Source organism: Rhinopithecus roxellana, chromosome 9, assembly GCF_007565055.1.
Source record: "Rhinopithecus roxellana isolate Shanxi Qingling chromosome 9, ASM756505v1, whole genome shotgun sequence".
Taxonomy (NCBI): Eukaryota; Metazoa; Chordata; class Mammalia; order Primates; family Cercopithecidae; genus Rhinopithecus; species Rhinopithecus roxellana.
Window position 1 is genome coordinate 11,504,323 of NC_044557.1, and position 27,273 is coordinate 11,531,595.

The 27,273-nt window shown below is 39.5% G+C and overlaps 1 protein-coding gene across 46 annotated transcripts in view; it reads left to right on the forward strand.

The window, feature by feature from the left end:
• The window catches only part of ST18 (ST18 C2H2C-type zinc finger transcription factor), a 308,472-nt gene that overhangs the window by 259,223 nt on the left and 21,976 nt on the right, over nt 1–27,273 (forward strand). For 39 of the 46 annotated variants that reach the window (XM_030938053.1, XM_030938064.1, XM_030938067.1 and 36 more), the window contains 7 exons: nt 479–690; nt 9,590–9,835; nt 17,055–17,170; nt 22,665–22,727; nt 23,497–23,565; nt 26,776–26,838; nt 26,940–27,020. In XM_030938053.1, the coding sequence (XP_030793913.1) occupies nt 479–690; nt 9,590–9,835; nt 17,055–17,170; nt 22,665–22,727; nt 23,497–23,565; nt 26,776–26,838; nt 26,940–27,020 (850 nt within the window). The remainder of the gene's footprint in view (nt 1–478; nt 691–9,589; nt 9,836–17,054; nt 17,171–22,664; nt 22,728–23,496; nt 23,566–26,775; nt 26,839–26,939; nt 27,021–27,273) is intronic. The other 7 variants (XM_030938089.1, XM_030938095.1, XM_030938091.1 and 4 more) reach the window with 1 other exon arrangement.

The window sequence follows — 27,273 nt, forward strand, 5'->3', positions numbered from 1 at the left end:
TCCATGTCTAAGTAGAAATTGTTATTGTGAAAACAAATATTGAAAGGACACATTTTTTTTCCGCCACTGGAATCACTGGTCCTCACATATACGCAGTTTTCCAGTGGGCATGCCTTAAACTCTCTGTAGTCCCTGGTGGGTTTTGCTAGTATGTTTTTCTATCTATAATTTTTGTCACAAATGTTGCCAGTGCACCTGCCCCATAACATTAGTTATGGAGTTTTTGTCATAAGAAGTGTAAATACAAAAATATTAAGAGAATAGGCTTTCTCTCCACGCAATTACATCATTTGTTCTGTGAATCTCTGTGAAAACAGGTCTGGATAACCTTCATTTAATGTTCCCATGGATAATGGATCGTGTTTTAATTTATTCTTCACATATTTTAATGCAAGAAGTTACATCTTTAAAAAAAACAAATCTACTTAATGACTAAAACCATGTACATGCAATTGCTAATCAAATCTCTCTTCAACAGCAAAGCATTTTTCAAATCCAGTGAAATTTCCTAATCGACTGCCTAGTGCAGGCGCCCACACCCAGAGCCCTGGCCGTGCCAGCTCTTATAGCTACGGTCAATGTAGTGAAGACACCCACATAGCAGCAGCTGCTGCCATCCTGAACCTTTCCACCCGCTGCAGGGAAGCCACAGACATCCTCTCCAACAAGCCACAGAGTCTGCATGCCAAGGTAGGCCAGTCCAAGAGCCTGGAGGGTGGGCCAGCGACTGAACCGTGAGAATAAACTGCCTTTCATGTTCCTAACCACATTCACTACCACTCTGCTCCCCCACCTCTGAAGCAATCCCCTCCCTGTCTCAGGAAGAGGCTCAGAGGAACGCAGGCAGGGATGAGTTTGGTGGGGTCAAAGAAGGATGAAAGTGTGCACATCTTGCTCGTGGCTCCTCTTGAAGTTGGGGTACCAAAGTTTGGGGAGAAGTGAGTTACAGAGATGGGTTGGGGAGAATTTACACATTTCAAAGCTATTTTTGCTATGGGGAATTTGGCACACAAGAAAAGAGGGTTGCTATTAAAATAAATCTCAACAATGGAAGCTTTCTAGTGTCTGCAAATCAAAGATGGTAAGAAATGTGTGACCAAACGGTGACTTGTAAAACATTTGCAAAATTGACCCATGAAATTTTATCATTGCACATGTTACTACTGTGTAACATAAGACAGTCTAAGTCGCCATAGTATTCTCCAGGGACATGTGGTAGAACCTGGATACATTAAATCAACAGGAGATGATTCAGGGAGAGTTGAGAACTCAGGGCATTCAAATACAAAATCACATTCTGTGAAGTTTGAAAAACACCTCATTTCTTGAAGCCCATGAAATTAATCACATTTCTCCAATACCCTCTCCTTTCCTTCCCAATTGATATTGAGAAGTAACTTGATGAAAACAAAAAAACAAAGATCCTTCATGCCCTTTGACAGTGAAGGGCTTCTGATGCCACAGTCACAGCGATCCACAGAGCTTGTAAGAACGGCTCAGCCATTTGCCCCTGCTGTCAGCTGGAGCAGAAACTCCTATTTACAGAAAGGGCTACAGTTCAAAGAAATGATTTCCCTACCTAGATGGCTGAAGCCACGGAAATAAGTTACCCAGACTCACTTGAGAAGAAATGTTACCCTGCTTTATGTGGAAGATTTTCTGAGTTAAATGCCAACCCTGAAACCTGAGCACTTGAAGACCATGGCTTCTCTTTTCCCCTTTAAGTGTGCGGGTCCCCGGCATGGTCAGCTGCTGCCTGTGCTGTGCCAGGCCTTCAGGAGAGCAGGTAACACGGTGCCACCGAGCATTTGACAGAAGAGTCAGAATTAGCTTCTGGACAAAACTGAGCCAAGTAAACCCCAGGAAGAGTTGGTGGCCAAAAACCACTCAAAAACAATTTTTAAACAAATGAGGTTCTTAAACAAAGAGAAGTACATCCTCTAAAAATAAAAAAGATATACATATGTATACCAGGCCATCCACATTCAAAAGATTCCTAGTCACAAATTATTTACCTAGGTGATTTAAGGAATTTTTTAATTCAACTTTATTTTGAATTCATTTTTTTAAATCTGAATAAAGTTCTCCTTTTAAAAGGTGTATATATTCTAGTAGCTATCTACTTGGAGAAATACTAAAATAGCTTCCTTCTTAGTGCCTTATCATTTGGTTGTTCAGGCTGTCCTATGAGAATATAGGAACCAATATTATAATTATTGATGTTACTGAAATTACTTGGGTAAGTGGTTCTAGAATGAATACTGTCCATCTGTGCCTATAGATGTGTTCCTGTTCCTCAGAATTCTGCCTCTCACCTTTAGATTCTCTGTCTTCTATGACAATGACACCAAGCAACATATCAAAGATGACTAAAATTACAGTGCTTTTTCCCTTATCAATATATGTTCTCTTTTAAAAACATGTTTTTGGTTAGAAAAGCAATTGGTAAATGGACACATTTCAAAAAACCAAATAGTCGATTTTCAGTGTGTGTTCTCGGGCTCCTGGCGGGAGAGCTTGGTGCCAGGCTGCTCCACAGAGCTCATCCTGCATGCCCAGGTGACAGGAGCTCACCGCATGCCTCAGCCTTTCAGTGCCAACCAAGTCTTAACTGCAGAAGCCAAACAATAGATGTGGTGATGAGGGTGGAAGAGACAGAGAGCACACAGATTGACTTCCCAAAGGAGTTTGTTATGCTGGGAGTTCTAAAAACCATTTTCCCATGAAAATTGTCTCCTTTGCATAGTAGTTGCTAAAATGGGATAAATATGGTTACCTAGATGGTCACTTTGTGCAGAATCCTTCTGCCAGTGCATGCATACACACACACACATGCACGTGCACACACGCGCATGCACACATTTGCATACAACTGTAACAATTTCTAGAATTCTGTCCTGGTTGGACCTTATTTTCTTAATGTTGAAGAGAATCTCATATATTCCTGAATTAACAAAAGATAATTATTTTAGCAAAAGTGAGAGAAAGCCAAGGTAATTCACCCTGAAACTGAGCCTCTGATGAAACCATGCCTAATGTGGGCCTTTTCTGTTGTCAGTTCTGCCTTTTACTTAATGTAGGAATAAGCAGAGGCAGACTTTGCCTCCACATTGAATGCTAGCCTGATTCTCTCTCCCCTATTATTTGATTCTTCCGTGATGGTAGGCTACTAGTATGCTTATTTCTCATAGCTCAGATCCATAGATCTCTTGAGTTTCATGTGTAGAAATAAGGGTCTTGAAATATACAGCTTCAGCGGAGCACTTTGTATATATTAGCAAGACATCCTTGTAGGTGGACTCATAGCTGAACCAACCAAAGGTCTCTAAGTGCTGGACAGTCCCGGCCACAGGTTAGGGTCAGTCATAGACTTTGCTCTTGAGGAGCTTACCAATAAAGCAGGAGAAAAGAAGTGACCCTCTGGGAGCTGTCCCTGCCTTCTGGGTAGAGAGCTAAGCTTGAAGAGGCGAGCTTCCTTTCATCCAGGAAAGGCATGGTGGCTTTGCAGGGAATTTGACCGGAACTTGGTTGAGGGCTGATTTCTTAGTTCCCCTCTATTTGCATCCAGTTCTTTCTTTTACACAATGAGCGTCTCTCATTTGCATAAAGCATCCCATAGGAGCATGAATTACAGATCTTACTGTCACCCATGGGCACAACCTTTTCGACATCAAGCCAAAGAACACTAACTTTGAAATTGCCTTCATGCCCACATGTTGGGGCTAATACAGATTAACTGGCTGTACGCAATCTTACAACGGACTCCAAGCTTAATGGGCAATCTGAATTGGTGCTTTGTAAAATTGCTACTCTTATAGAAGATCATAGGAGCAGACATTGTTTTCAGAGGGGCAAAAAAACTTTTCCTACACACTTAAAAAATATAGTGAATGGACATTCCAAAATGTTCTCCTCCTTGCAAAGTCTCTTGGCTCCCAAAACTGTAACATGTCACTGATCCACCCCTTCCCAACACAGAGGGCTTATGCTGCTGTTCACATGCTCATCCATTCACTCAACCAGCATCCCTCAAGTGTAGGCTCCCATCACGCTCCAGTCTGAAGGCACCAGTGCTGTGACATTGCCAATCACTGCCCAAACCAGAGCCCATTATGTCCCGAAGGCAGAAGATTTTCAAAGGAATTATTTATTTGTTAAAATACAATCCAGCATATATATAACATAGTTTGTACCACCAATATTGTCTACATATGTTTTAAGTATCTCTTTGAGGAATTAAATCAGGAGAAAACAATTAACACTATCAATGCTTAGTGGATGACATAATGGTTAAAGGTAAATTTGTCTGAAGTATTAGCTTTATTTACTTAATTTTTAAAAATTTTTTTTATTATTATTTTTTTGAGACAGAGTCTCACTCTGTCGCCCAGGCTGGAGTGCATTGGTGCAATCTTCACTCACTGCAACCTCTGCTTCCTGGGTTCAAGCAATTCTCCTGCCTCAGCCTCCCAAGTAGCTGGGACTACCGGCTTGCGCCACCACACCTGGCTAATTTTTGTATTTTTAGTGCAGACAGGGTTTCACCATGTTGGCCAGGCTAGTCTTGAACTCCTGACCTCAGTTGATCTGCCTGTCTCGGCCTCCCAAATTGCTGGGATTACAGGCGTGGGCCACAATATCAACTTTATTTTGATTCTAAAACTTTTTTTCTTTCTTTCTTTTTTTTTTTTTTTTTTTTGAGAGAAGATCTGCTCTGTCACTTAAGCTGGAGTGCAGTGGTGTGATCACAGCTCACTGCAACTTTCAACTTCTGGGCTCAAGTGAGATTCTCCTGCCTCAGCCTCCCAAAATTCTAGGATTACAGGCATGAACCACTGTACCCAGCCTGATTCTAGAACTTGGTTGTAAGATGCATATAGTGTCCTTCATTTTAATTTGGAATTAATATGATTTGGAAGACACAGAGGGGCCACAGCTCCAAAGAGCTCCCCTTTGGTCTTGTCACAGGGCCACAGGTGGGAGAGAGTCCTGGGTCTACTGGGCCTCCTGAGCATCTTCCTTTGGTACAGGCCTCAGGCAGATGCACCCACGTTTTCTTCCTTCCTCCCACCCTGATCACCAGAGGTAGGAACAGGCCTTGCAGTCTATCTTTATCCTCATCACTGCTGCTTGCCAGGCATTCTGTTGTTTGTTTTGGTGTTTTCCCCACCTGTTTAGACAAAATGGCATATGCAGAGTGTGCCTTAAAAGAAAACAAAAAATTGACACTTGCTTGAAATGTTTAAAGTTCAAAGTCTGTTTTGTGCTTGAACAAGGCCTAGAAATAACATGATGTGGCATCGCCATTCTTGCCGCCTGGTATCAGGAAGTCTGGCGGCCCTCTGGGCGGTGAGAACCCTGATGCCGCCTTTTCTGGTAACTTTAAGAGTGGGGCAGATTTGCCACACATTCTGAGTGAAATGTTATGAGGGTCTTGGGTCAGGGATCACAAGGCACTGGTTAATACAGGTGCAAGGAAACCAGCTATTTAATAATTGGCTTTTTAGCCCTGTGCATAGTAGCCTAAGGACATGTCTCTTTTGGTATTCAGAAACCTTGTCCAAACCCCTGAATCTAAAGTAAAAGTTGAAAAAACAAACTCGGTCAAATTATTATGATTATCAGCTGTCATTTATGCAAGACGTATTATGTGCCAGGTACTGTAAGTAAGCATGTGGCTCACATTAATCCCTTTTAATCCCCTAGAATTTCTGTAAAGCAGATATTATTATCCCATTTTGCAGATGAAAAAACAGTAGTACAGAGATACTAAATTACTTTCTCTGAGTGGCACAACCATAATTGTTGGGACAGAAATTTTAACTAATGCCTGTCTAACTTCTCTTCTTAAGATCTTAGAGCAGCTAAGCTGCTGGCCAACCAGTGTGGACCATGATTCCAAGTCCCAAAGATCTTGGGGAAGCTGTTTTAAATTTCACTTAAATTTTATACCTTATATTAGTTATTTCTCCTCCGATCATTTCTCCTCTATTTATATTGAGTATATTTCACAAATTTGTAACCTAAACAGCTTTAATAATTACCATTTAGTAAGAATAAGATATTTTCATTTCATCTGTTTACTGTTAACACCCTGCTTACTTTGGAAACATATTTAACATAGCTTTCAGTATGGAAAAGATACCCCCAAAACAAAAAACCTTGAAGCAAGAATAAAAAACATCAGCTGCTAGATGAAAGCCAGGGGCTAATTATGGCAGAAACCTAATCAGAAGGACACTTAGTTTTGCACTTCCTCTCAGCCAAGTCAACAGGGAAAAGATGGCAGGTGACCCATCCTGTATTCAGAAGACAGCTTGCCAAGTCAGGAAAACAGTGCTTTCTTGTTTTATCAATGTTTGGAAAATTAATAATTTTCACAAGATAACATTTAAGTTAAAATTCCACCTTTATCTTTATTTTGTCACAAACTTTGAATGTGTGATCACTTAAAATTGCTAGAACAATATAATGTTATCATTTGCCTGAAAAATAGTAGAAGAAAATAGCCACAAGCCTACCTTCTATATACAAAGACCTACAATCGTTTTTCTGTTTTCCTTTTGGTTCTTTTTCAGAAAACACATTTCTCTCTTTTTTCCCTAGTTGTAAATATAGTAGGAATGCCACATTGTTCTCTGCTGTCAGTGATACAAGTATTTTCCATGTAGAAATAGTGTTCATAATTATCACTTTCCTGACCACATAATATGCCATTAAATAGGGATAGCATATTTTCATTAAGTATTTCTCTGTTAATGGCCATCTAGGTCACTTCTTATTTTGTAGTAAAGGTAAGGATTACAATGAGTAATTAGTTCAACCTTCAGTTTAATTATAATTTACATTAAATTCATAAAATTACCTTCACTAAAAATCTATATGCATAAAAAATAAGTTTCTTGAAGGCAGAAGCAACCTATTTTCCAATTTTATTTTCCCTAGAATATAGTGTCTTAAAAATGTGAAGTGCTTTCTCAATAACTTAATGAATAAATAAAACGTAGGTAGTAGCATCAGTAGCTCAAAAGTGGCTGGAATTGATGGCCTGGGATATCCCCTCTCAGTCGGAAAGAGCGTGAATAGCAGTAATCCTATACCTACCCCCAAGAGAACTTTAAATTTAAATACTTAAAATAAGGATCCAGAACAACACTTGAAGAAATCAGAATATTAGAAGTTTGAGGGGGTGGGGGATGCATATCTGCCACAGCTCCCCCAGCCCCTCCCTCCCTTTTGTGCTGCCATTTGGAGTTTCAAGCACAGAGAGAAGTGATGCCCATTGATACTGCTCTGAATAAAAGCCCATGCTGTAAACGTGTGATCGCCCATCTATGGGCAGAAAGGGACCCTTCTCTGGTACTGTGTGTAATTGTTGAAGGCATCTGTGCGCTCACTTAAAGCCCATCTGTACCCTGCTCCCCAGCGAGCCGCCCGCTCTCTCCCAGTGAAGTCAGGTGCTCAGAGCAGCAGGCTGGGCGCAGGATGTAGGAAAGCGCCTCTTTTAAACATTAGGAGCGATTGACTCGAAATGTGTAATCGTAACAACTCCTAGAATCTATCATTGTCTTAATGGACTATTTAGAATTTTTGTCTGTAAAAACTAAAATATATATTAATCTTGTCTTGGAAGAGTTGATATTTTTCAGAGAAATCGAATCTGCACTATTTATGGGTTTTGCACTATAAAACTCTGCAGCCCAGTCACATGGCTTCTTTTTCCTAAGCCATCTGTCACAGAGGTCTGGAATTTTATGTGAATGTTGGTTGTGCAGTCTTAACCCAAGTTTTTTTTTTTTTGATTTTTTTATGAAAAATGTCAGCAACTACAATATTTAGCATTTTACTTTACGTTGGCCATTAAACTTGATTACTATAGCTCTGTTTCATTGCTATTTACATGTCAGCTATGAAGCCAAAAATTGTTTTGATGCGCTCCTGGCAGAATACATTATGAGATCGTGGAGAGAGAGCACACGTGGCACTGATATGGTTAATATCTTGGATTTTTGTAACTAAGGTTTATTAATGCTGGTATAAAAATGTATTTGATATTATACAGATGGCATAAGATGTTGTGGTTACTAAGTTATTATCCCGGATAAGCTGTACTGCCAAATTCGGGGCTTAAAACTATCACGAGAGATTAAACTATTTACTAAAAAGGGACAGAAAGATACGGCCAAAGCATCTTAGTACAACATATTAGAAGTGTATTTACCTCCCACAAATGTAGTAAAGCATATCTATCTCGTAGGCTGAGAGATTGAAAATACGAACTTTGCAGGTAAAACAAGCAAATAAAAGAAGGGCTTTTATTTTCTGAGTCAGGCACAAGCAGCAAGCCCAGCTGACACAGACCGGTGGTGCCTGTTTGGGGGCTGGGAGTGAGGGTTGTTTAAAGGGAAGAGTTAAAACAAATCCCCTGGGAAGTATCTGGTTACCACAAGAGTTAAGGATCTTGCTAAATATTCAAAGAAGAGTGGCCAGCCAAAAGAAAAAAAGAGAGTAGCCAAATTATCAGGAAGTTAATTTTAAATTGATGGAAGATGGAGAAAATACCAGAAAGGTGTTATTTGACCCATTTAGAAAAATGACAGGCACCTTCCTCCTACCTTTGGAGAATGACTGCATAGTAATGTTCACAATTCATGACACCACATGAGCCGTCCCAGTGTGTGAATCTTGCAGAACATACGAGGCACGTGAGCAGTTTGCTGGAGCTTGAACCAAATACAGAATGGGGTACTGTTCCTCCTGACACAGAAAAACAAAACCAAGAAATAACACATGGCAAAAGGTAGAAGGTATCTCAAGAAGAACTATTGTGCAGTGAATTTAGTTTTAAGTCTCACACTAAATGTGGAGAAAATAAGCCCTTTTATAGTATTCTGAAGTTTTCGCTATAGGGCTTCAACCTCAGTCAGGCTGTCAGCTGCTACCCAAAGCACGCCCTATATCACCACCAGGGTGAAGCGTGGTTTGCACTGTCTGCCTCCCTCTCCCTGCCCCCCACAATTAAGCAAAGCATTTACGGCTTAAATAGCCTAGGGTAAAATGTTGCTTTTATATTAGTTTAATATTCCAATAAAAATTCTCTTCCAGCGGGTTATTTTTGCATATTTCTCATGTGAGATTAATATTATGATTTGAAGGGTTGGAAAGTTATACATGCCTTTTGATAAACACAAATGTGAATGCTTTAAATGATGAATTGGGAGTGATAATTCTGTAAACTAGAAGAGAAGATGTAAATCTAAACTTGTAAATGTGTGTGTATGTGTGTATGTGTATACATATATATATTTTTTTCATAAAACCATTTTAGCCAATACATTTAGTATTTGGAGCATCTTATTAACATTAAGCTTACTTTGTTTAAACCCAGAAACACAAAGCTCACTAATGGGGCTGTTCTTAAAGTCTGCCTAAGAATTGAACATTACCCAAAGCAAATCAGAAAGCTAGATTTAAAAGCAGATATACTTACATAAAAGCTTACATTTAAAATGATCCCTTAAAAGCCCCACATGGCTAGGCTGTAACTGCAAACTGCTTAAATGTTTTTCTGTTTCCTGTTGTATACCAGGGAGCCGAAATAGAAGTGGATGAAAATGGCACATTGGACTTAAGCATGAAAAAAAATCGAATCCTGGACAAGGCTGCACCCCTAACTTCCTCTAACACTTCTATTCCAACTCCTTCCTCTTCCCCATTCAAAACAAGCAGCATTCTGGTCAATGCGGCATTCTATCAGGCTCTTTGTGACCAAGAGGGCTGGGACACTCCTATCAACTATAGCAAAACTCACGGGAAGACAGAGGAGGAGAAAGAGGTATTGTTTCCATATGTCAATCAATAAGTTGAAGGCAGCATGATTGCAGGGTATCACTAGCTCTTCCCTCGTAAATTATATTTCACCTTCCTGTTTAGATGATATGTAATTTTGTAACCTTGCTTTAGATTTTGATAAAGTGATGATTTTTAATGCCAGAGGAAATTCATTAACAGATCCAGCTTTCATTATCACTTGCCTCAAATAATGTCACTATAGTGAATTTTATTCCTATTAAGGCTGAAATTTTGTGCCCTGCACAAGAGATTATATTATCTATCCCTTCATATAACAGCTGTAAGGGGCAATGTATTGCTCAACATTGAAATGCCAGCTTACTAATTCTCTCTGAACCAGAGGGTTGAAGATGAAATCAAATCAGAGTCAAGTAAGAACCTTTGAGTCATGTCAGATTTCTTTCCATGGTTTTGTGAAGGAACTGTGTTAGCATACCTAAGTATAGATTCATTGTTTGAGGCATTGGATCGAAATGTTGGATGTCTAAATCAAATTAATCTTGAAGTCAAGGAGACCTATTTGTGTATTTGATTATCTTGGAGGTGGTTTTGGCCCCAAAAGCCAGTTGGTGCGACGGTGCAGGAATCCATCTAACCTTTGCCTTATGGCTTGAGCCACCTGACTAGGCCTGATTAGCCATGGACTACTCAGTGTCATTCAAAAGAACTGATAGTGAGAACTCTCAATTGTTTAGACTCTATGTAATTGCAGATATGACCTTAATTATTACAGTAGGTAATCCTATTTAGCTGTTTGTCAGGGAAGTTGTTGATGGGCTTGCCAGTTGATATGTGTAAAGAACTGAAATAGCCATTCCTGCAGAAGTGTGGAGCGCCTTTTACAGCTTTTTGAAGTTTAGAGACTTTGGGTGGTGAGATCTAATTTGATTTTTGCACATGCTTAACATCTCAGAGTATAAGTCAACATACACAGTTTTGATCACAGGATTGGGCTGTTTTTCCTTCCCTTTTCCCTTCCTTTCCCTTCCCTTCCCTTCCCTTCCCTTCCCTTCCCTTCCCTTCCCTTCCTTTCCCTTCCCTTCCCTTCCCTTTTCCCTTCCCTTCCCTTCTCTTCCCTTCCCTCCCCTCCCCTCCCTTCCCCTCCTCTTCCCCTTCCCCTTCCCCTCCTCTTCCCCTTCCCCTTCCTTCCCTTCCCCTCTCTTCCTCTCCCCTCCTCCCCTCCCTTCCCCTCCTCTTCCCCTTCCCCTTCCTTCCCTTCCCCTCTCTTCCTCTCCCCTCCTCCCCTCCCTCCCTCCCTCCCTCCCTTCCTCCCTCCCTTCCTTCCATTCTGTCTTTCTTCCTTCTTTCCTTCAGCACAGTTTTGCCAACATCTCCAAGTCCAGTCAGTGACGTGGGACCTGGAGATACAGCAATGAACAGGACACGCTTCCACCATGCCTGTGTGCCACAGTCATGCATGTGCTCAGAAGACTGATCTGTAACCAAATATACTGATAAACAGAGTAGCATGCACAGGCGCACAATGTGGAGAGGGAGGAATGGCTAACTGCATCAGGTGGCTGGGTGTGGACCCCTGGAAGATGCCCTCAGCATCTGAGGCAGCCTGTGTGTCTCCACCACTCAAGCCATCACATGAAAGGATGAGGGGATTCACACACTGCAGCTTTTGATTCGATTCTCTCATACTGGCCTTAGTCATTTTATTCTGCTTGGCTTTTCAAAATTCACCCAAAGCATCCAAGGATGTCCTTAATTAATCTATCATAGTACTATTTTAGAAGAATCATTTATTAAAATAATACATGTTTGACTATAACGAACATGAAACTGATGCATGCAAAGTATAAGAAGCTCATTTGCCTTAAATGACGACCACAAACTGGCAAGTATGCATCTTTCCGCCGACCACTGTGCCACCTCAGACTTGTGCCAAAGAACAGAGGTTACACCTAATTCTGACTATGTGTATCATCTCAAAGTCTGTCAGTATTCACATCCCTCGAGTATCCTGCACATCTTGTCTGAAATGGAAGTAAGCAGTAAGCTAGGAAGTGGGGAGGTTAAGAGGCACAATTGTGATGAGATCAAAATTGTTGACACAGAGTTAGCTTTGGGTAAGGGAATGCCCTTCAACTCACATAACTGCTTCATCTCCAGCCAGGCCACTGTTGCTCAGATCATGGCACATTGCATCTACAGCCCTAAAGGGAAACCTGACCCTTGGCCCAGGACGTGTGGATGTCCAGTAGAAGTCCTTATGTTACAGGAAGGACAGTGTCTCATGAGTTAAGTATAACTGCTTCATGCAGGTTCAAAATCCCAACATGTTCTCATTTCTGGGAGTATCTCAGTGCCATGTGCAGAGTGGCATTTGGGCTTTCTGCATTCATCCTTGTGATTATGGCAAATGCATTTACCAGAAAGTGTCAGGCATAAGCATCCAATCCTGGGTGGTAACAAAACACATTTGCCTCAAGTAGGTTCTCATCTTCATCTAGGGTGTCTTGCATTGTTTGACACTGATTATACTTTTGTGCCCTCAGCAACGATGTCAACATTGCACTCTTCATGTTCTCAGAGACCCGTTCCTATCACCTCCTTAGCCACAGTTCTTATCACCCAGAATGCCAGAAAATGAGATTTCGTAAGAAATATTTTACGTTACTTTTTAATCCTGCTTTGCTTAATTTCAAAAAATCATCTGGATTTATCTTTGTAGCTTTATAGATTCAACTTGAGTATGTTTTTATCTCATGCATATATATCAGGGACAGTGTTTCATTTCCCAGCAAATTCATACACACAAAATGGGATTCTTTAGAGTGGATTTACGCTCTTTACAGAATGGCTTACTTGCTCCAGGTCTGACAACACAGGCTTGGACTGCTACAGTTTTCAACCTAAGTATTGTGACATCTGGAATTTAGAAGCTATGTGGGAATTCAGTGTCACTAAGAGTGTCAGAGGGGACTTTGGAGATGCTAAGTGAGCTCTTGGACTCAATGTGCTTGCCCTAGGTTTGAGCTGACAGAATATTTGTCTAAGCTAAATGCTTATTGTCCCAGCTATCTGAACAGGGTGATTCATTGCTTGGGGACACTAAGGCTGGAGGAGACACACACATAAAAGTACTTCTGAATCACTCTAACTCCTGATACGGTTTCTCACCCTTGTTCTCTGTTCCCTCATCTGTGCCAAGGTAACCTACTAACAGTACTTTTCACATCCTGTTCTGAATCTTGAAAATGAAAAATGTAATGTTTGGTAGGTATTATTTTGAAAAATTAGATTGTATTAAATGTGCTCATTGAGAAGCTATCAGAGGGATACTATGTACAATAAAATAAAGATAAGGAACCTTTATACACAATATCTCATTATCCCAACAATCTTGAAAAGCAGGATGATTATCAAATTTTTTAGAGGAGAAATTTGAACCTCAGGGAGCTAAAGTTATTGCTCTTGGTCATATGAAATTAAGTCATAGGCCTAGAATTCCCTACAACGAAGAAAAAAAAGAGAAAAAGGTAAATGAGGAAAAGGAAAAGAAAAAAAAAAATCACCAAAAACTGGAGGCTGCTTAGGGAATATTGAGAAAAATTTAATAGGACAGACAAAAGAGAAGAATGAAGAAATGGCAGGTGGCAAGGTGTGTTGGCAGCAACAGCTGTCTAATGTGTTTCTGCGGGTGCAGGACTGGAACTCCTGTGACCCAGGCAAGTACACACGATGTGACCACAAAAACCAGTTCCAGGACTAGTCCTTTCTTGTCACTTTCCAGTGAGCTTCCCTGGAATAGCTACGTGTGTTCCAGACAATCTATTGTTCACATTTGGAGACTGGAATGTGGTATGTCCCTGCTCCCACCCACATCTTTCCCTTTGCTGCTTTCCTCTCCCCCACCACATAAGACACATACACAACCAGAAATTGAGTGATTATTTCTAATTCATTGTTATCTAGTTCATATGCACAACAGTTGCTTAATTTTGGTGGTAATTTTCAGAAAATATTGTCTGTCTCTCTCAGTGAAATAGCCTGTCCAGATGCCCCCTAAAAAAAATTCCTGAATCTGGAAAAAACTCAAAATATCTCGAAAGGAAAGTGTTGAGAAATAACTAGGGCTGTCACTTTCATTCAACTGTCAGTTCTCCAAAGATTTCAGGGCTTAAAATGTTAAGAGTGCCAGATGCTATTATCTGTTATTCATGTTACCATTATGTCCTGGTCTTTATCGAAATCAATATAAACTTCCATCTGTACGTTAAAGGAATTTCATTGCATGCATGTACTCTCTAAACACACACATATATACCACATCCTCTTTTACACAACCACAAAATAAAATTATTTTCAAAATTGTACTTTAAATTTTGGGAAAAGATTTTTACAAATGCTATTGATTTACACTGGCTGCCGTTTAGGAATTCATTCAATATAAAATGCCTCCATAACAAAACTAATTATTTTAGTGACAGCCACCTGGATTTTAATACATATACTCTCTGCAGGTTTCTAAGGGTAGAATATTGAGCAAAGAAAAGCGGAAAAGAGAGTTATTTCATAAAACAATTGTATGCATATGGGTCTGTGTGTTAAAGTTACAAAATATTTAAAAGGTCGTATGCAATAAAATTATCCTGTTGAAACATTACCACATATTGCTATACCAAAATAAATAACATATATCCTGCAAGTTTTATGTTTATATTATTTAGTAAAATAATAACTTAAACTTTCATAATTGATTATTTCTTTCAAAATTCCCCATTCTCTTGCCTTCCATAATTATAGATTCAGGCCTAAAACAACAGCTAGAAACTTGTAATCATCTGTAAATATACAGGTCTTCTTGGAGGGACTTTATTCATAACTTTGCCATAAGTAATAAAATGGCTCTTTTTACTTTATGCCATTTTCATTAAAAAAAAAAAAAAATCAGCATCTAAACAGAAAAACAAAGGCTGCTCCACGTTGAGACAATATTGGATTTAGCATTTGTATCTACTTTCAAAAAGCCAAGACATTTTAAAATTATAGTGGAAAATACTACTCAGGCCAAATCCAGATAGGACTAAATAAAGTGGATGGTGGAATTATCAGGTTTAAGGCCTTAAAATTTGGAATTTTTTTCATTTTAGCCATTTACAGCATAAAACTTTAAAAGGATAGGCGCTAATCATCTATTTTGCTGTAGATCCCATGGAGGCAGCATTAAACTAGCACCTTTCTTTGCATCCTAGTGTGGAATTATGATCAAACACACATTTCTCTTTATTTTTAAATTGTGTATTTTTATCGGCTTCTATTTTCAAACATTTACCAGTAAAACAAATGGAACACTTAACACCATCAATAATATTGATAAATTGTCCTAAATCAGGTTTCATTAATGTAATCTGAAGACAATGTCAGTTGAGACAGTGTACCGATGTATTTACTACAATGTGCTCTTGTGTAAAATAATTGATCGAATTGTTATTCAAGTAATTGATTTAAAAAATTACATTTGCCTTGATGACTTTTTCTTTGGTTGGGAAAATCCAGGAATTTTGTTTTTTTTTTCATTGCTTTTGAATGTAGACTCAGAATTACTAAAATTATATTTTGCTATAGTATTTTTATATTCATTTAATTTAAAAAATATTTATTTTGAGCAATTCAAAATAGTTTACTTACCTTAAATATATCAGTACTTTTGAGATTTAGAAGACAGTTTTTTTATATTAGTTCATTTGATTTTAATATTAAATCCAGAAATTATTATATTTACTGAATACAAGATTAATGATGAAAGTAAGCTAATTATGTGATCGAAAAAAACCATCATTTGTTATCTGTGAAATAATGCATCACTTGGTAAATAAACTCTTTGAAAAGATTAGTGAGTCTTCTTTTTTTTTTTTTTTTTTTTTTTTTTTTTGAGGCAGAGTCTCACTCTGTCGCCGGGGCTGGAGTGCAGTGGCCGGATCTCAGCTCACTGCAAGCTCCGCCTCCCGGGTTTACGCCATTCTCCTGCCTCAGCCTCCCGAGTAGCTGGGACTACAGGCGCCCGCCACTTCGCCCGGCTAGTTTTTTTGTATTTTTAGTAGAGACGGGGTTTCACCGTGTTAGCCAGGATGGTCTCGATCTCCTGACCTCGTGATCCGCCCGTCTCGGCCTCCCAAAGTGCTGGGATTACAGGCTTGAGCCACTGAGCCCGGCGTGAGTCTTCTTTATGAAATCAAGGTTGGTATTAAACTTAAGAGAAGAGCATGAAAATTAGAAACATCCAATAAGAAATTCCATCCAGGAAGGAAAGTGCTACAGGATACTAATTTAGCAAAATAAGTAATTTCAGCAAAACGGGAAGTAATACAAAAGTAAAAGGAATTATCCAGAAAGATCAAATTAAATGCCAAAATACTGTAGCCTCAGTTATTACGTATTTAAATGAATAATTTAGATCTTAATTATTTGTACATTAAAAAGGGCATTCAGTTAACCAAAACTTCCCCCTTTTCTGCTTAAAAGTTTGTGTGATTCATTTTTGCAATATTTCTTTGGCTTTACTGCTGTTATGACTGCTGGACATATGAGCAATTCCTGTGCTCTCTAGGGAGCATTCCTAATACAAGAAACCTTGAAACATAATAAAATACTAATTACATGGCTCAAGAAATACCTACCTCTGTAATCATATTTGCCAAAATGTGAACTTTTGAAAGGTGTTCCATACCAATTCCACTTTTTCATTCTTCACTTAGGATAAAGATCTGTTACAACCAGGACGTATTATTATCTCATTTATTTCCTTTTTTTGGGATGGAGTCTTGCTCTGTCACCAGGCTGGAGCGCAATGGCACCATCTTGGCTCACTGTAACCCCTGTCTCCTGAGTTCAAGTGATTCTCCTGCCTCAGCCTCCTGAGTAGCTGGGACTACAGGCACACACCACCATGTCCAGCAAATTTTTGTATTTTTGGTAGAGACGGGGTTTCACCATGTTAGCCAGGATGGTCTTGATCTCTTGACGTTGTGATCCCCCTGCCTCGGCCTCCCAAAGACCGAGGATTACAGGCATCAGCCACGTTCCCTGGCCTATCTTATTTATTTCTTATACAAATCCTCTAAGGTATTTCAGCCAAGTCCAAGTCCAAAGCCAAACCTCAACCCTAGTCCCAGTGATTTTAAATCTAGTTGTCTTTCCAGGGTTCCCTAATGACTTCTGTGTTTGTTTGTGTGTGTTTGCTTCTTTTCCAGAAAGACCCAGTGAGCTCTCTAGAAAATTTAGAGGAAAAAAAGTTTCCTGGAGAGGCCTCTATACCAAGCCCTAAACCCAAGCTTCATGCAAGAGATCTCAAAAAGGAACTAATCACGTAAGTAGTGCCCAGTGCCATGCCCTCTAAGATTCTGGAACGAAGATTCAAGTTCATGACTTAGAAGTTACAATATCCTGGCTTATACAGTTGACGTTAGGGTGATTTCTACCAGTCAGCAATTAAATGTTAGACATGCACCTCACCTGAGCTAAGAGGGTGTACATGGTCATATGCTAACAGAATTTAAAACCTGTTTATTAAAAAACAAAATAAGATAACACAATTAGAATGCTTCTTAACCTGATAACCATTGACCCGCAGATCTAAGGGTTGACTTCGGGGACTCTACCAACCTTCTGACACTTGATGTAAATTGTTTTTTGAGCAAGGGAGTTACTGGTTTTCATCACATTTTCAAAGGGGTTCTGAGGCCCAGAAGAGTTTAAAGGGCAGGGTACCCGAAGGCAGTAAGTACGAGTTATGTACTAGCGGGTGAATGAGTGAATGAAATGCAGGAAACTGTTTCCCATGTGTGATTAAATATTAATCAAATCTACTCATATATAAATCTATTTAAAGCTATCAGTTAATGAAAGTTTATAGCAAGGAGTAACGCGTCCACTTAGGACAGGCCTGTACCCTCTCTTCTATATCCCTCATCAAAAATGTGTTTAAACTTTTCAAAGAAAAAAAACTGTAAAAACCTCTCCTGACCCAGCTTCCACCTGGACTCTCTGTCTCCCCTTCCTTTTCCAGTTGAACATATCCAGAAAGTTGTTGCTACTGTGTGAGGCAGTTTCCCTCCTGAATCTTTCCCAGACAGATCTCCAGGGACCTTCCTTCCCTCAGCATCCCCTTCCCCTGTCAGGATCTTGGTCCTGGAGCCTCCTGTTCCTACTTGACAGGCAGCAGGATGCCACAGAACTGATCTCCCTCCTCCACAATCCATTGTCTACACTTGGCCTCTAGGATGCCTCACCTCTGGACTCTTCCCTCATCTCACTGCTAGCCCTTCTAGACTCATGTGTAGCCATCTAAAGAGTAGGGTGCCTCTAAGCTCCATCCTGGAACCCTTCCTTCCTGCTATCTGCACTCACTCTTGCTGAGGACTCCTTGGCTGCCACCCTGCTGTGACCTCCACATGTCCACCCACCACCCCACAGGAGCAGTGAGTGCTCCCCTCCCCCAGCCTCCCGCTTTGTGCTTCTTGCTTCCCCTAAGCACTCCAGGAATTAGGCAGGGTATTAGGCCTGCTGTTCCTTCTGCCCAGAATGCTGTGTCCAAGGCCTCTGCAGGGCCCACATCCTCTCCTCCCTCAGGACAGCTCTTCTCTCAAACATCACTTATGTGAGAGGCCTCCAGGCTACTGTGCTTCCCCACCCCCAGCCCTGATGCACCCATTCCCAGATCTTTTCTTCACTTCCCTCCACTCTATTTTCTGCCTCCCTCACCAAGAACAAAGCCTCAGAGGGCACAAAGTGGGTGCTGGGGGTCTTCTCTCCTCTGTCTTTGCTCTCTACCTTGTCCGCATCATTGGTTCATAATATTTATTGTGCAACCTCTTATTTCCCCTTATTTCCTCTTCTCTACCTTGTCCACGCCATTGGTGTATAATATGCACTGTGCAACCTCTTATTTACCCACCTACATGGACAGTGACTTGGGAGCAGGTAATACATTTCAAATGCAGGTGCCAACAACAGGGCCTTGCACATAGTAGGTGTTCAGTAAAAATTATTCCAAGTCTGTCATCCGATTGCCCTGTTGACATGTGAATGACTTTAAAATAAGCGTAGACTCTGCATTCTCGAAGGATTTTGTAGGCAAACATTACTGGCTGAAATAGCATGCTCCCTTATAAACTTGATGTCTGCCTGGGGCTTGGTGGTTGATGGTAACGGATGGTTCCAAACATGCTGGAACTTAAATCGGATTGAACACTGTTTCAGGTTCAGTGACTTGAGACCTTAGAAGCCACTTCTCACTTTTTAGAAACTTCTTAGAAGCCACATAGGCCAGCCAGACACCTTTTCCCACGTGGACCTGCTGTTAGAAACTTTTCATCTTTGTGTATATTTTTTTCCATGTGTTATTTTTAATATCTTCAAAAATGGCAAATTTTTATCCTTTGAAGGTAGATTGTTGGAAATTGATAAAAGTCATCCCAAACTAAAGGTAGTGCAAAAGATTGAAAATTAACCTGCAATACCATTTTGGGTCAGAAAAATGAAGCATGATTATTTTGCAAAGGGCACTTCTCCATGGTGTGAAGGTAAATATAAAAGAGGAAGGATTTCAAAAAGATTATGAATGATTTTTGGAATATAATCATTCCAAAAATTCTTAAGAAATTATTATCTCAGAGGCCTCATAGTTCATCCATTTTATTTTATTTTATTTTATTTATTTTGAGCCAGAATCTTGCTCTGTCTCCCAGATTGGAGTTCAGTGGTGTGTTCTTGGCTCACTGCAAGCTCCATCTCCCAGGTTCAATCTCCTGCCTCAGCCTCCTGGGAAGCTGGGATTACAGGGGCCCACCACCACACCCAGCTAATTTTTGTATTTTTAGTAGAGACGGGGTTTCGCCGTGTTGGCCAGGCTGGTCTCGAACTCCTGAACTCAGGTGATCCACTCGCCATGGCCTCCCAAAATGCTGAATTCCAGGCGTGAGCCACTGTGCCCAGCCTAATTCATGCATTTTAGACAGGGTGAGTGCTTTGATGGCTATCACTTATTTGCATGTGTCTGCCTTGGTATATTTGTTTTGTAAAAGTCATACTACATTCCATGTCACCCTGTCCTTATTATATTATACTTTGTGTTTCTAACAGTACCTTGATTACTTATCAAAAACTTTGTTTGCATTAGGACTTTTTGGATGTCACTAATTATCTTAGAATTTCCTTACAGTTTCAGTGCCACTTATTGAGAAAACTAGTTTCTTTCTTCCAATTTTTATATTTTCATCTGAAAACCTTCCCAAAATATATCACCCAACTAATATTGGCACATGTCATTATGTAAGATATTTCACTCTAGATTTGGAATTTAGTCTAACTATCAAAATTCCAAACTGCAACTTTTCCCTGTATAACGTTGTCTCCAGTTCTTTCTTCATTTCTTGAACTTTTAATACCGCCAAACTTAAAAATAAATTATCAGCTAATTAAATGAATATTTTATTATTATATTTTATAGGTAATTTATAGCTGATGTTTAAAAACCACTGGCACTTCTTGGCTTCTCCTGGCAATATTAATGGGCATAACTTAAAAATATAAAATAGGCCAGGCGTGGAGGCTCATGCCTGTAATTCTAGCACTTTGGGATGCTGAAGCAGGTGGATCTCCTGAGGTCAGGAGTTCGAGACCAGCCTGGCCAGCATGGTGAAACCCCATCTCTACTAAAAACACAAAAATAAGTCGGACGTGGCAGTACACGCCTGTAATCCCAGCTACTCAGGAGGCTGAGGCAGGAGAATCGCTTGAGCCCAGGAGGCAAAGGTTGCAGTGAGCCAAGATTGAGCCCCTGTACTCCAGCCTAGGTGACAAAGCGAGACTCCATCTCAAAAAAAAAAAAAAAAAAAAAAAAAAAAAAAAAAAAAAAAAATTAACATATATACAAAATGCAATGCTATTTTTAACACTAGGTGGCGATATATTTCTAAAGTGGGAATTCCCAGGCAATTGAAACACCTCTCTGAATATTCCAGTTGTATAATGTTCAGAAAAGATTTTTTTACATTTAGTGAGTGAATGGCACTTGCAAGATAACTCAGTCAAAATGTTAATAACTGGTTTTTGTCTTTACTTTTTAGCATATATTTATAGCTTTTACAGTTTTTTTTCTGAAATCTCATCCAGGAAAAGGGATGGGGAAAGGAGACAGAATGACTTAGCTTGGATCAGACCCTGAAAATCAACCATTCCTTTGAAAGATGGGAATGCTGTAACTCTTATAGTTTCTTTAGATACCTGAAAATGATTGGAAAGTGGATCACAGGAATAAAAATACTTAGAAAGTGATAACTCAGAAAATATAGGAATAGTGTTAGTCTATCCCAAAACGCCCCTTCAAAAAGCTAAAACCTGTATTCTGTATGTCTGGATAAGGCCTTGCTTTAGGCAGGATGTCAAAAAAAGAGCAGATGCATGACTGGCATAGTTGATGTTCCCCTCTGATTATTGACATCACCGCAAATAACACTGAGTAGGCTGGGGTCCACCCGCTTATTACAAATGAGTGACTTTCGAACACCATCAGAGGAAACTAAATGACTGAGAAACCAAGGAATCTATTAATTGTGAAAGAAAACTGCTTCCTAACTACCTTCTTTCATGATTATTATTATTTTAGAGACGGGGTCTCACTCTGTCACCCAGGCTGGAATACAGTGGCACAGTTATAGCTCACTGAAACCTCGAACTCCTGGGCTCAAGCAATCCTCCTGCCTCGGTTTCCTGAGTAGCTGATTACATTATTTTTACAACACACATAAGGTGGACAGGACATGACCAGGTTCTGAGATAAAATGAAATGCAGGGGCACAGATCTTAATGGAGAGAGATTCTTGGCAGATGGCCTGAGAGCCTATTCTTAGGCTAATGGTGAATTAGCAGTTGTCTTTGCTGGCTTCAAGCTTTGGTTGAAATTGCTTGAATGCTTTACAGACTAAACTTCTTGCCTGCTTCATACTGTTAGCAACTTTCCCACCTAAAATATCAGTTTACATTTTAGTCAAAGGTTTTCAGTGTTTTCTAAAATGTTTATAAAGTTACTAGGCTGCCTTGCTCTTAAAAACTCACAAAAATTTCTTTCTGGAATATGTCATACAATTGGTGCTGGTATCATAGTAAAGCGTGGGTTTCTAATATTTATTTTTAATAACATATGTATTTTTCTTTTTCTTTTCTTTTTTTTTTTTTTTTTTTTTTTAGACAGAGTTTCACTCTTGTTGCCTAGGCTGGAGTGCAGTGGTGCGATCTCGGCTCACCACAGTGTCCGCCTCCTGAGTTCAAGCGATTCTCTTGCCTCAGCCTCCTAGTAGCTGGGATTACAGGCATGCGCCACCGCACCTGACTAATTTTGTATTTTCAGAAGAGACGGGTTTATTCATGTTGGTCAGGCTGGTCTCGAACTCCCGACCTCAGGTGATCCACCTGCCTCCACCTCCCAAAGTGCTGGGGTTATAGGCGTGAGCCACCACACCCAGCAACATATGTATTTTTCAAATGAATTGAAACATCTTTGATTGCTAACTCACAACATCACTAGGACATCACTTTCCCACATCAATGGAATCAAATAATCGAATGTGATGTTGAAACAGATACTTAAGGAAGTAACTCATCATGCTATGATTTTTAGTTTTCTTTTAGGTAGTCCACTGGTTCTTATATAATATAAATCCTTGATACACTAGCTTCTGCATGTCCTATACTGTGTTAACTTATCTGGCACAGAGAAGCTACCTCCTCCATAATCTACTGGGCAGAGGAAATTAACCTATGAAATATGCTTGTCTCTAATGATGTATTTTCTATTGACTCAGCTGTCCAACACCAGGATGTGATGGAAGTGGCCACGTGACAGGAAACTATGCGTCTCATCGCAGGTACCCGATGACTTCATGTGCAGTCAGATTTTCATGGTCTTGTTCTATTTTAAATACTTATTCTCACCCTTTCTAGCTGTGTATTATCTGAAGCAGGAAATGGAGAGTGAGTTGGTTGGGTTTTTGGTTTATTTGGTTTGTCAGAAATAAAATTATGTGATCTAAAAATCATGATTCTTGATCAAAATGGTTTCCTGATCCTGTAGTCCAGGTTATAAGTGAAAAGCTGAGTTCATGTCAGGCTTCAGTTCTGTGTGGCTTGAGGACTCATGTGGAATGAGGAATAAATACAACAGAGTGACTCAAATAGACCATTTGCCCCAGGGAAAGTAATACCCTCAATCCTGGGCAAATAACAAATTGAGGCATTCGAGAGATTAAACAGTGCAAAGGGGCTGCTTTAATCTTTCCACCTACTATCTCCATTGATGGGATTTGTCTTCCCTTTGGAAAAGCACCATCACCTGGTTGTGCAGCAGGAACGGACTCTGTGTGTGGGTGATCATTGCATCCTGAGCGTTAGAGCTGGGGAGTCTCATTGGGCTAAAGTCATTCATTTGATAAACAGAAACTCTGAGTCTATGAGAAACAGTTGAAGTGCCACCAGCCCAGACTGGTGAGAAAAGAAAAGCCAGATTCAAAGCCAGTTATTTTTTTCCCAATCCCCAGTCACCAATAATTTAACGTATGTTCACGACTCAGAACGCCATTTGACTCAGATTTGTATATGTCAGTGTTGTGTTGTGTTTTTTTCCTCATCCCTCTCTAGTGTTTCTGGATGTCCTTTAGCAGATAAGACTCTAAAATCCCTCATGGCTGCCAACTCCCAGGAGCTTAAGTAAGTGCGGGAAGCGTGGCCGGCTTGCCCTTCGTCCACACGGTAGGACCCTCTCGTTCAATGCCCATTCATTGCCCAAGTGATCAGCAACAAGCAGTATGTCCTGCCTGCTGAGATCACAGCAAAGGCACTTTCTCACTAAAGCACTGGGATGACTGAAACAAAATCACTGTAATTTAATTTAGTTAATTTGCTTGCTTTGGGAGCTTTGTATTGTATAATATTTTTTAAAAGAGTGACGTAATAAACACAATACTTTTTTCTGTAAATTTCAGAATCTATGTATTAAATCAGACCTGTGAAGGTGTCACAAAGCATACCTGCCATTTAATGTTAAGGAATTGCATAATTCTTAACCTGCTGAGTATTTTGATTCATACAACTGCCTTTCACTTTGGGTGCCAAAAACAGTTTGGGCTCATTCCTGCCTCATCTACAAGATCTCAAAGTCACATGTATATTAACTTTTACTTAGTGATTTCATTTTTCCTGCTCATCTTCTTTTAATACAAAGTTCTCATTTGTTTATTTTCATATCTTATTACATTACATATAGAACAATAAACATTTATAATCTACCTTTGACCTCCTTAGAAATATGATAGGGCATAAATTTTAAAAGATAAAGAAATAGGATTAAACAAAACTAATTAATTTTTTTTACAAATAATAAAGCGTTAGAAAAAATGAGTGCTATTACGTCTACTGGTAAAACAATATACACAGGTAGCAGCATCAGCGTTTGGTGTCTAAAACACATGTAACATTTCATGTATTATATTTTCTTAGTGTTTCGTTAGTCTTTCACCTTTTCAAGTTGTTTAAAATATTTTTATCTAAAAATTTTAAAAACTAAGTTTATGAAAGAAGATGTGATAATGGACAGATATGAAAATTTGGAATCTTAGTACCAAAAATAGTAAAAGAAACTATGAAATATGCTTTTCTCATTTTCTTTCTTTTTTCTTTTTTTTGAGATGGAGTTTCGGTCTTGTTGCCCAGGTACCCAGGCAGGAGTGCAATGACACAGTCTTCGGCTCACTGCAACTTCTGCCTCCCAGGTTCAAGCGATTGCCTGTCTCAGCCTCCTGAGTAGCTGGGATGACAGGCATGCGACCACCACACCCGAGTAGTTTTTGTATCTTTAGTAGAGACAGGGTTTCACCATGTTGGCCAGGCTGGCCTCGAACTCCTGACCCCAGGTGATCTGCCTGCCTCAGTCTCCCAAACTGCTGGGATTACGTGAGCCACCGTGCCTGGCCACTTTTCTCATTTTCGGTGTAAAGTACAATTTACTTTGTCAGTGTGGATTTTAGAAGTCATTTTATTGACTTGCAGTTTTCTAGACTAAAATATAAGTACTAAGTAGAGACTAATAATTAACAGACTGAAGAGTGAGATGTACCAAAATATCTTACTGAATCAGCTCTAAATTTCTACATTGCCACATCTTAATTATAGCTATTGGGTCTCTTAAATATTTTCTCTAAAACTAACTTCTAGAAAAATGTCGGTAATACACTGAAAATATGTAAATTTAGACATCCTATAGCAATACTCATTATTTAATATTTTATGCAGCTTTCTAATAAGTAATGTCTTTTTTTTTTCATAGATATGTTTTTTTCCATACAAGAAAATTTCTTCCATGCAAGAAAAATCAAAGAGACATTTTATTGACTTCTTGTTTAGATATTCATGGGGAATGCCCAAAAACTGTTATTCAGCACAGATATTTCCATATCAATATGCTATAAAACCACTTTTTTACTAAAAAATGTTAATAGAAAAAGACCAGCATGTAAAACTTTCTTATTATGGAGGATACATACTATGTCTTTAAATGGTTGATAAAAGACTCAATGTAGTTTGCTCTGGTTAGCTGGAAGAGATGCATGCTCATTTTATATTACATTTGAAAAAAAAAAGGCATTTATTTCCTATTTTCTGACTCAGACTTGAATATAAATGAATTCTGTGAAAGTTCAGGGGAATTGAATTGAAGAAAAGGGATAGTAAACACATTTTTCTTTGGATTATCGTTTTTCTCAAATGGAACTTTTGATCTGAACCACAGTGTGCATTCAGAAAAGCAAATATTTCATGATGGCCTCTAGTTTTTGTTTGTATTTGGGATTTTCTAAAAAAGACAGCAAAAAGGTGAAAGTCTACATAAACTTTTATATTTAAGAATATTTTGAAACCTATTCCTAATCAGCATTCCTAGTAGAAATTGGATTCCCTGTCGTTTTTCACTTTTCTCATTCCAGATTTAATGGTTGATTGTTGATGTAGTTATTGATGGATTTTCCCCAAAGACTGTTTAACTTGGGCCATGAGGCAGGATAGACCAGGTGCAAATAATTGAGGTTCTTTGGTAATCCCATAAATGTTCCAAGTCTCTGCAGTTCACATGTATCACTGTTGTTCATCTGAAATAAATGGATTATCATAGTGGCACAGCATATCAGAGAAAATAAATTATTCACAAAAATCATTTGGAGGCCGGGCATAGCGGCTCATGCCTGTAATCCCAGCACTTTGGGAGGTCGAGATAAGCAGATCACCTGAGGTCAGGAGTTTGAAATCAGCCTAGCCAACATGGTGAAACCCTGTCTCTACTAAAAATACAAAAATTAGCTGGGTGTGGTGGTGTGTGCCTGTAATCCCAGCTACTTGGGAGGCTGAGGCAGGAGAATCACTTGAACCTGGGAGTTGGAGGTTGCGGTGAGCCAAGATCGCAGCATTGCACTGCAGCCTGGCCACAGAGCAAGACTCCACCTCAATAATAATAATAATAATTTGGAAAACTTTTCTTTTTACATAAAAGGTAAGAGCTTTGCATGATGTAGACAGAAGTCCAGCAAAAGGTTGTGGACTGATTTTCAAGTCCCTTCTATATGAGGTTTAAAAAAAAGAATGTACAATAAATAACAACTAATCCATTGTCACTCAGCAGTCATATATCCTAAAAAATATTTAAATTGATTATTAACCAAAACATAATTATATTTAAGCAAAAACAGTCTCACACAAAAAGCAGCTCATTGTTTTTAGTTATATTTGGCTGTGTGACCCCGCCTCCCTGCATGTGAACTGCAGAGACTTGAAACATTAATGTGATTACCAAAGAACCTAAATAATTGGGGTGTGACCCCCGCTCCCTCCACTAAAACTTCTCGGCCCATGCTCTCTTCCTGTGCCTTTCAGGTGTCCAACCCCAGGCTGCGATGGCTCGGGGCACGTGACTGGAAACTATGCTTCCCACAGAAGGTAGGATTAATTCTAATTCTGAGATGTGGAAATGAACTTGTCAGCAGCAGTCAGAGAGATCACATAATTTTATTTTGTTCTTTGTCGGGTCCCTATTTCAGCTTGTCCGGATGCCCTCGTGCAAGGAAAGGTGGTGTCAAAATGACCCCTACCAAGGAAGAAAAAGAAGACCCTGAACTGAAGTAAGTGCAACAGTTGAGACACGGGGGTCAGCTGTCTCTTGTTGGCAAAACGGGAGGGACCTTGGTTGGGATACAATTGAACATAGATTGACTTTCAGGGAAGGTGTACCCTGTTAAATATAAGCAAGAGTCAAACTATTTGGTGGTTTGAGAAAAGTTTCCAATTTATAGCTACATTTCCACAGCTCTTTGATAATGCAAAAGATTTTTTTAAACAATAACAGTTTCACACGTTTCTCAATTGTTTTAAAGG